General features: G+C 43.1%; 1 protein-coding gene across 7 annotated transcripts in view; it reads right to left on the reverse strand.

Moving 5' to 3' along the window:
- The window catches only part of TDRD1 (tudor domain containing 1), a 41,536-nt gene that overhangs the window by 28,351 nt on the left and 3,834 nt on the right, over positions 1–9,351 (reverse strand). For 2 of the 7 annotated variants that reach the window (XM_042456780.1, XM_042456781.1), the window contains exons 3-6: positions 4,166–4,429; positions 3,528–3,599; positions 2,165–2,229; positions 1,744–1,873 (exon numbers count right to left, since the gene is read on the reverse strand). In XM_042456780.1, coding sequence (XP_042312714.1) covers positions 1,744–1,873; positions 2,165–2,229; positions 3,528–3,599; positions 4,166–4,429 — 531 coding nt within the window. The other 5 variants (XM_042456785.1, XM_042456786.1, XM_042456784.1 and 2 more) reach the window with 5 other exon arrangements.

Below are 9,351 nucleotides of genomic sequence, written 5' to 3' on the forward strand. Positions count from 1 at the left end.
ACATTCACATTCACTTACGTAAACCTTCTGCACTATTTATCAGTTATATTTCTAGCTGAGGAAAATCTGATTCAGTACTACTTGAACCTTCTATTTCACTCAACGGTGGATGTGAATCTGTGGGCAAAGCAACATCACATTTCGTCTTGACTATTTTTGTCAGTGCAACACAAGTTTGAGATATGGAAACACGCTTGCAGTGCAGTCATTTGTTAGTCTATTTCTCTCAGCAACAGGACTTGTCAGTGCTTGTTTCCTTAAAATAACAAGCTCATATTCTATACCAGGGGTCGGCAACCTACGGCCCGCGGGCTGCATGCGGCCCGCCAAGGCCTAGGGACCGACCCCAGCCAGCCCTGCCACATATTGCAGGGTAATTCTACTGGTAGAGTGCATTCACTCCATATGTGAGCGCACCATGCATGGCTTTCAGCTTATGCTGCAGCCACACTGTAATAAAATGAATGGTGCTGTGCCACATGCATAAGCCCCATTGTATTCAATGGGGCTCAAGCATACACATTTTTTGCCTTACACAGGGGATGGGGTCTGGAATGGATCTCCCGCGTAAGGTAAGGACTCACTGTATTTCACTTGCCAACTTAGCAAAGAACTGAGCCAAGCCAAGCCATATGAAAACAGAGTACAGAGAGAGGCAGAACACCTTAAAGAAAAGGTTTATTCTAAGTAAAGGGATTTCATAGAAAAAGGATATACTGTAACTACATGAAGGCCCAACTTGCCCTCTAGACACAGAAAGAAAATATAAGCTACAGAACCGTTAATTCAGCCAAACCATGAAAATAAATCCAAAACCTGACTCCCCCGACGGCTACATTTTTGCTAGTCTTACTCCTACATCAAATGGAATTTGTAGTCTTGCTAGTTAGAAGCCCCTCATGATAATCTACCAGGCCAGAGACAAAGGCAGACAGGCAAACAGGCCAAATCCTTGTTGCTTCTTTAGACCTTTTTAAAACCTTCCCATAGCACCATCTAAAAGGTTCTCTCTTCTCCCCAACAGCTCATCTGACTGGAAAGTTGCCATCTGTCCACATGTGATGTAGATCTTCATTAAAATGTAATTGTACCTTTGTTATCTGGGGAGAAGGTTCTGGTAAATGAAGGGATTCCCATTTATCACATGCACACAGCTATACTGTACCATATTTTTCCCATACTGTGGATATGGTCTGAAAGTAAGGCAGGATATAGACCGCCACTTTGCGGCGGTCTCCCGACAGCGCCATTTGCTCCGCGAGGGAGCCGCAGCAGCCAAACCGCGCGCCTCCCGCGCGGAGCAAAAAAGAAGCTCCATTTTGGAGCTTCTTTTTGCAGCGCCTTTATGAGGTCGTGAGGCTCCGCTGGCGCATTCGCGACGTCATAGGCGTCGCGACATGTCTGGACGCTATGCGTCCAGTATGTAAACATGGCGGCCCCCATGTGGAAGGGGCGCCGCCATGTTGTACATATTCTATACGTACTAGGGTTAGGGGGGGTGCGGAAGCACCGCCCCTTTCTAACCCTAGTACGTATAGAATACGTACTATATGGCGGTCTATATCCCGCCTGAGAAACAGTGGCTTGATTAAAGTTACCTAGTAAAATCATGGGAGGATGATGAACTAGCCGCTTCCAACTGATATTGCAGTGCACTTTACATTCCTTCTGTTAAGATGTACAAGCAATAATCATCATTTGGATCAGATGTTCTATTTTATCTCAGATAATATAAAAACTTACCAAATAGTCCACAAAAATGGCAACTGGGCTCATATAATGGATTGAACTGTGGATCACAGCCCCTAGATAAAGCATTGTCAGGACAGCTCTTTAATTTTTTTTGCTTCAAAGGTATTGTTGAACCAGATACCTGTAATGTATATTCAGAACAACTTGTTATGCATTTGTCTTAAAATTACATATTAATTGCTGTTCAGCCACATTAATAATACACAATTCCTTCGTCTGAATAAAATCAAGTAAAAATCTACATAATCACCACAGTCCAGGACACACACACACACACACATATATCTCCACCAAGGAAATATACAATGACTAGGAAATTATAATAGTGTTAACGCTAGCGAAAAAGGCCAGAAGCAATGTTGACAACCAGACAGAGTGAGTAGAGGAGAAATATTTAAGCTTAGAAACTCACAGGGTTTATCTCATTTGCAGAGGACGGTGGCAAACTAATGGCGTTATCAATCATTTTCAAATCCCCTAAAACATGAAAGAGAAATGTTTAGAAATGATCTGATTTCTCAAAAAATTATTATAATTAATTAAATTTGCTGTGATCTTTGATTAGGGAGAACAAGCTGGGGCTGCATCTATGGACTTGCCAATAAGTTCCACTAACCTCAAATCCAAGAGACAGCATGGTGTAGTGATTTGAGTGTCAAATTATGACTCTGGAGACCAAGGTTGAAATCCCTGCTCAGTCATGGAAACCCGCTGGGTGACCTTTACAGGTCATACTCTCTCAGCCTCAGAGGAAAATAAAGACAATCCCTCTCCTCAACAACTCATCCCAAGAAAACCCTATGGTAGGGTAGCCTTAAGTTGGAAGCGACTTGAAGGCATACAACAAAAATAACCTCAGTCAGAGTTACGTCAAAGGAAATAAAGGGTATATCACATCAGATTAAACTACAGTGGGCCCTTGGTATCCGTGTGGGATCTGTTCCAGACTCCCCACCCCCCAGCAGATACCAAAATCCACAGATGCTCAAGTCCCACTTTCCTTAATGGCGGCACAGCCAGATGGCCACGCCACTATTAGGGAGAATGGGCTGGAGTCCCCCTCCCTATCTCCCCTCCCCCTTTCTTCCTTCCTTCCTTCTTTGAAGCTTCTGCACCACCTTGGCTTTCGGGGCTGAGTCTGCCTCCCATTCAGCCAGGACTGGGGTCTCAGAGCCCCTTGTCCCCAGGCCCAGCACCTGGGATGGAGCCTCTGGGCTCTGGGATCCAAACCCCTTAGAACTCATTGGCCGGAGGGAGCCAGGGCCAGAGGGCGCAGAGGCTCTATCCCAGATGCTGGGGCTGGGGACAAGGGCCCTGAGACTCAGGCACCAGATTCGGCTGACTGGGAGCCAGGCTCTGCCCTCAAACCCAAGCTGGGACAGAGTGGAAGGAAAGATGGAGGTTAGCTAGGACGGAGGAGGGAGAAGACAAGGAAGGAGGGCAAGGGACTTTTATTCCTAATAGTGGCATGGCTGCATGTATCATTGGGAACAACGAGGGCTTGCCATCCACAGATGCTCAAATCCGTGGATGGAAAGTCTGTGGATAAGGAGGGCTCACTGTACGATGCAAACTACCATCTAAAATGTGTAGAATTTTATGAAATCTATCACAACAAAATCTAAAAAACAGCATTCCAAGACCAAATTATACCTAAGTTTATCATTAAATGAAGTATTTCTTTTTGTACACTTACAGAGATGTTTGATAGCAAAGGAGAAAAAGGCCCTCCATAATGTCCAAGCAATTGGTTTCCTAATTAAAAGTGAACTTACTTTCTGGATTGCTGGGCTTCAATGCTACAGACTGGCTGGGCAGCAAATAGGTAGCAGACACCAGAGAATTTGCTAGGGGAGTTCACACGATACAAAAGCTGTTAAACACTCAAGACAAAATTCTCCAAGGTTTCATGAAAGGAAAACATTTATTACCAATATCCATCTGTAGATTGATTAAATGTATAAATCTTTTCTGAGATTGCCATCTGGCATCAGAGAGGCAGGCAAGCTCCATTGGGCCTAACCAGAGTAAGGAGGAGAGCTCTCCCTCCAATCCATCTCTGCCTTGGTCCAGGCCTCAGAGGGAGAGAAGAACTGCTGAACTTATTCCCCTTCCCACTGCCAGTCCCTTCTCCTTTTGTGTCGTGTGTTTTTAGATTGTGAGCCTGAGGGCAGAGTTAATTAATAACTTAATTAACTTATTAATCTCTGTAAAGTGCCATATAAATGTATGGCACTATATAAATTATTATTATTATTACTATTGCATAAAGCAGGCATAAGCTGTAAAGGTAACATACAGGATTCAAGTATACCAGAAGCATTTTACCTTGTTAAAAAAAGTATTTCATGCTGTGAACCACCCTGTTTCCCATGTGATATAAATGAAATAAATGGACCAGTAGTCTTCTCACCTTTTGGTTCTCCGTTTATGTTTGATCTGCGAGAGCCATCATGGCTACTTTCAATGGAACCACCGTCATTAGTCACAAACAATTTAGTCTGGTCACAGATTAAAAAATTGTTCAGCAATGCTGACGTTTTATCTTCAAGCGGAGAGCCTTTAGTGTTGGGACCCGTGTACGGACATCTCAGCGACTCATTGGGAATCTTGAGGTCCTTATTCTTTACATGAAACCTCTGTGCCATCTTGTGTGCATCCATAGGGACATCCTTCCCTGAAAACGGGATGAAGCAAATTCAGCTTTCAAAAATTAAATTTGTGTGAACGGATCAGAACAACCAAACCTTACACATTAAAATGTTAAGTAATGCAGCTGTCTTAACCAATCTACTTTAGCAGTTACAACATTTCCATTATAGTTTATGACGTACCAAATCAGTAATTTTTTTCCCTAACATGAAATGTGAGTTTTTTCCTTAAAAACCCTAAGGTTTGCAAAAATGTTTTCAAAACAGTGCTTCTTCCCAGATGTTTTGAACAAAGATCCCATAAGCAAGCTATCCTACCTTCCATTTCCTGTATTTTTACTGAACACTTGTACATTTGTAAAACAATAAAACTATATAATACACACACACACATATTTATTGTTTTACAAATTTACAAGCTTTCAAAACGGCATCAAAGTTCTCTTAATTAATACATTTTTATTTATATGCCACCTCTCCACCAGGATTGAGCTGGTTTACAAAGCAAACGACACAAAAATAAGTACAATATAAAATAATCCCAAAATTAACAATTACATTTCATGCCTCAAGCCAAACTTGTGTGAAACCTGCAATCTTTGGGGAAAGTGTTAAAAAAGGACTCTTCCCTCAATCTTAGCATTATGGCACCAAGACTGATGGAGACTTTGGGGGATTTAATCCAAAACGCACTGCAGGAATAACCCAGTTCGAGACCACTTTATCTTCCCCTAGCCTAGAGGATTCTGGGGGTTGTAGTTTTGTGAGTCCATTTATTCGCCTTCTCTGTCGGGAGGGCAAAGGAACGTTAAACGGCGACGGAGTCTGCCCTGATCCAATACCTATTTGTAACCCGAACACGAAACCGGTTCGTAGCCTCCAATGAGACCTGAGAGGGCCTTCTTCCAAGGGCAATCGGGCGGCGGGGCGCCTATATATGTATGTTTGGGGGGGGAATAAAGGACGAGTCTGGGATGAAGTTGTGCCGAAAGAGCCTCAAAAGTCGTCAACAACCGCGACGGCGCCTCATAGACGACGCCTTACCGAACTTCTCTCCCGCTTTCGTGCCTCGCGCCTGCGCACTCAGCCTCAAAATTGAGCTCGCGCACAGGCGCGCGCCGGCCACACCTCTTCTCCTATTGCTACAGTATTTGCTCCTACCCTTGCCCGCTTCCCTTCGCGTCCTCGCGCGTCGCGCCTGCGCACTCCGTCTCAAAACTGAGCGCGCTCTATCTCTCTTGCGCGCGCGGCCGTCTTGCTTCGACCCTTGCCCCCCCTCCCCCTTCCCGTTCTATGAGGCCGCGCGCCTGCGCACTCCGTCTCAAAGCTTAGCTTCTTCTCACCTCATCTTTTCCTTCGACCTGCTCCGCTTCTCGCAGAGGTCGCGCACACCTTTCTCACACTCCTTGCCTTTTCTTCCTCTCGACCCCTCCCCCCCCACAGCTGCCTCGTGGTCGCTTAATGAGCATGCGCGTGCTGCGCTGTTGGAAGGACGTTAGGATTAAGAACTGGGCGGGAAAAGCATTTAAAAAAGGGGAGGGGGAAGAGCGAGGGATAGAGGAAGGAGGGAAAGGGATATTTTAGAGTCTAAAATTTGTACCTTTCCAAATTTGCATTATAAGAACCAATTACATTTTAAACCTTTGTCCATTGTTTCCTCCGTTTGTTTTAATTTTGTATTCTCCTTTTCTAATTTCAGCAAGTCGCTGTATAGCACAGGGAAATGTAGTTGAGTCATAGCCCAGTGTCAAGAGAGCTCTGGTGCCACAACAAATACCAATCCCCAAGACCCATAGCATCGTACCATGGCAGTTCAAGCGGTGTTGAACTGGGTTATGTCCAGTGCGACACAGCTGAAGGTAACTTTTATTTTTTATATTAAAAAAGATTTTATTAAATGAAAAACACATAAAAAAACAAATACATTATAAAATAATACATACACATCATTTAAAACTCTTCACTTCTTATGTCTACACTTTCCTGTCCCATTTTTTTTCTCTTACTCCTTCTTCCCTTCTTAATCTTCATCCTTTTTCCTCCCTCCCTCTTCCTTTCTTCCTCCCTTCCTTCTTTCTCCTCTTTTCTTGGCATCATTCTTTCAGTCCTTCTATTCTCTTCTCACTCTCCCTCTTCATCTTTCCTCACTCCTAACTTAACTATAATCTTACCCTCAAACTACTTGCTCTTCCCTGAAGGTAACTTTTCTGAACCCTGGTTCGGATATTACTTCCACCTATGAATCATACTTTTCCACTACCTGGACTTTGGGGCACACCTGGGTGCTTCCCAGGATTTTTAACTTTCTGCCTACAAACATATAGCAATGGCATTCCTAGGCTGCTTCATAGTGAACTAGCACTAACTGGTTTATAATGTGTAAGCCAGTTGGCCCTAACAAAAAATGGAAGGCTGAGTTGACCCTAGAGGCCTGCTTGAAATCGAACCCACAACTTTGTGGCTGCAATACCAGCACTTAACTATTATGCCACAAGGGCTCCTTGAATATTAATATTTATATATTCAAGACGATGCTAAGGCTGCATCTGCACTGCAGAAATAATCCAGTTTGAGTCCCTGGATCAGTGCTATGGAATTCTGGGAATGGTACTTATTATAGCAACAGACCTCTCTGACAAAAAGTCCCTGTACTGGGATGAAGGCGGTATATAAACATAATAATAATTATAAAAGAGGCTAATGTCTCACAAAACTACAATTCCATACTGTATTGACCTAATGGCATGTAAAGAAGTCTCAAACGGATTATTTCTGCAGTGCAGATGCAGCCTAAATCCAGCTCAGCCACGAGCTAAATTTTTACTTAGAATTTGTCCCGAATTGTGTTACGAAAGTGTGTATAGTCTTGTAATAGGATATTTTTTTTTCTTCTCTCTTTTTGTAAGCTTATAAACTAAATTAAATTATTATTTCAGGAAAATAATTCGCAGAAAAGAGTGGTCTCCAGGGAAAATCTCCAGTTTCACCCAGGGAAGTGGATTGGAACACAGGTTTGGCTCCCGGAACACTAGCAAATATTCCAGATTCTTCCCAGCCTCAAAATAAAGATGAAAAACGCACAAGGAAGCAACAAAGGTAGGTTTTACATCTGTTGTGTTATCCTTAAAGATAAAGACGGGGTTAAAGGTGTTAGTAGTACCGTGTGTGCGGCAGAAAAGTCAGCCTGTGAGTACAGCAAATGTGAAAAAAGAGCAAATGTGTTTGCACCTGAGGATGTGCAGTTTGGGTAAGCAAGGAACTTGGCCTTCAAAAGAGCTATGCAAAGCATATTTTTATTTTAAAAAATATTTTTATTGCAACATATACTTTTTCTATTAGAGCAGGGTTGCATAATGGTTTGTGTGGACTCCGACTCTGGAGATCAGGGTTGGATTCCTCAGTTGGTCACTGGGTGACCTTATTATTTATTTATTATAATATTAATGCCCTGTTCTTCAGCCAAAAGGCTATCAGAGAGGCTTACATTTTTTTATATAGACCTTTTCCTGCTCTCCGGCTTACAATCTTGACTGAGTCACACTTTCTTAGCCTCAGAGGACAGCCATGGCAACCCCCTCTGAAGGAACCTGCCCAGAAAACTTCAAGATAGGTTCGTCTTAGGTCGCCATAAGCTGAAAATGACTTGAAGGCACACAACAGCAGCAATATTTCTGTAACATAACGGCTTGTGTAGCGTACGCCCCTTTCAAAAATTGGCATTTATATCCATTTCGTGTTCTGTTGGTGCCTTCAGTTGTTTCTGACTTATGACAACCTAACGCAAGGTTCATAATTAAATGTCTCCTACTGGGTGACCTTAGGTAGGCAAGTCACACTCTCTCACGCTTCAGGGAAAGGCAATGGGGGAAAAACCTGATCAAATTTTGCAACGAAAAATGCTGTGATAGGGTCGCCATAGTCACCCAATGAGTTTCCAGGCAGGCCCAGAATTCAAACCCTGGCCTCCCAGTGTCCTCTTAGTCCAATGCTCAGACCACCTTTTATTTCCTGTCAACATTCATTCCGAGTGGGTTTGCCTTCACCTCCTTCTGCGGAGAGAGTGTGACTCTCCCAGGTACCCAACAAGTTTCCAAGACTGACCCAGAATTCAAATCCTGCTCTCCCAGTGTCCTAGTAGCACATCCCTCAAACCACTACTATATCCGCCCTGCACCACTCAGTCCTCTGGGGATTTTTGCAGCCTTTAAGGACAGACTAACTGCAACCTCCCAGGGACCTTTTCCGAACTGCTCCCCGATGTGGAATGGCCTGCTGGACCGGATCGGTCAGATCGACAGCTTGGACCGCTTCAAAAAGCGGTCAGATGGATCTCTTCCGGCAGGCCTTTCCTGATAAAAGCACTCGGCCACAGAATGGATTACAGTACTCCCTCACATCAGGTATTAAGCTACCACTCTGGCCATTGTTATGGATCCATAACTGTTTTGCTGTTATACAGCCTATTTTAAATTAATTGTAATTCTAAGGTTATATTCTTTCTTAAGGGGGATGTTGTAATATTACTAAGCATTGTGTTGGATGTTTTAACTGTTAGCCCCTTTGATGGTTGACAGAAAGTTTTATTTTTTTTATTTACACCCACGCTGGCTCTCTTTAAGGGAGCCACAATAGTAACAGAGGAGCGTAACTATAGAGGAGAGAAGCTTAGACGGTGATGAAGATGTACATAGAAGAGACCCATAGTTCGCAGAAGATATAGAGTGGAGAAGACAGAATCGAAGAACGATAAGTTGACGAGGACACCTGCTAGAGAAGGAATTAGAATAATTCTCTCTGAGAAATGATATAAAAAAGAAAATACTAGGACGAATCTTTAATGTGTTATAAATATATCCTACATGATATATGTGATATCTATTACATTAATGATACCTTATATATATATTATCTATAGAGATAATCTAGAGATACACCCCTATATATATCT

The sequence above is a fragment of the Sceloporus undulatus genome, chromosome 3, assembly GCF_019175285.1.
Source record: "Sceloporus undulatus isolate JIND9_A2432 ecotype Alabama chromosome 3, SceUnd_v1.1, whole genome shotgun sequence".
In the NCBI taxonomy this organism is placed as follows: Eukaryota; Metazoa; Chordata; class Lepidosauria; order Squamata; family Phrynosomatidae; genus Sceloporus; species Sceloporus undulatus.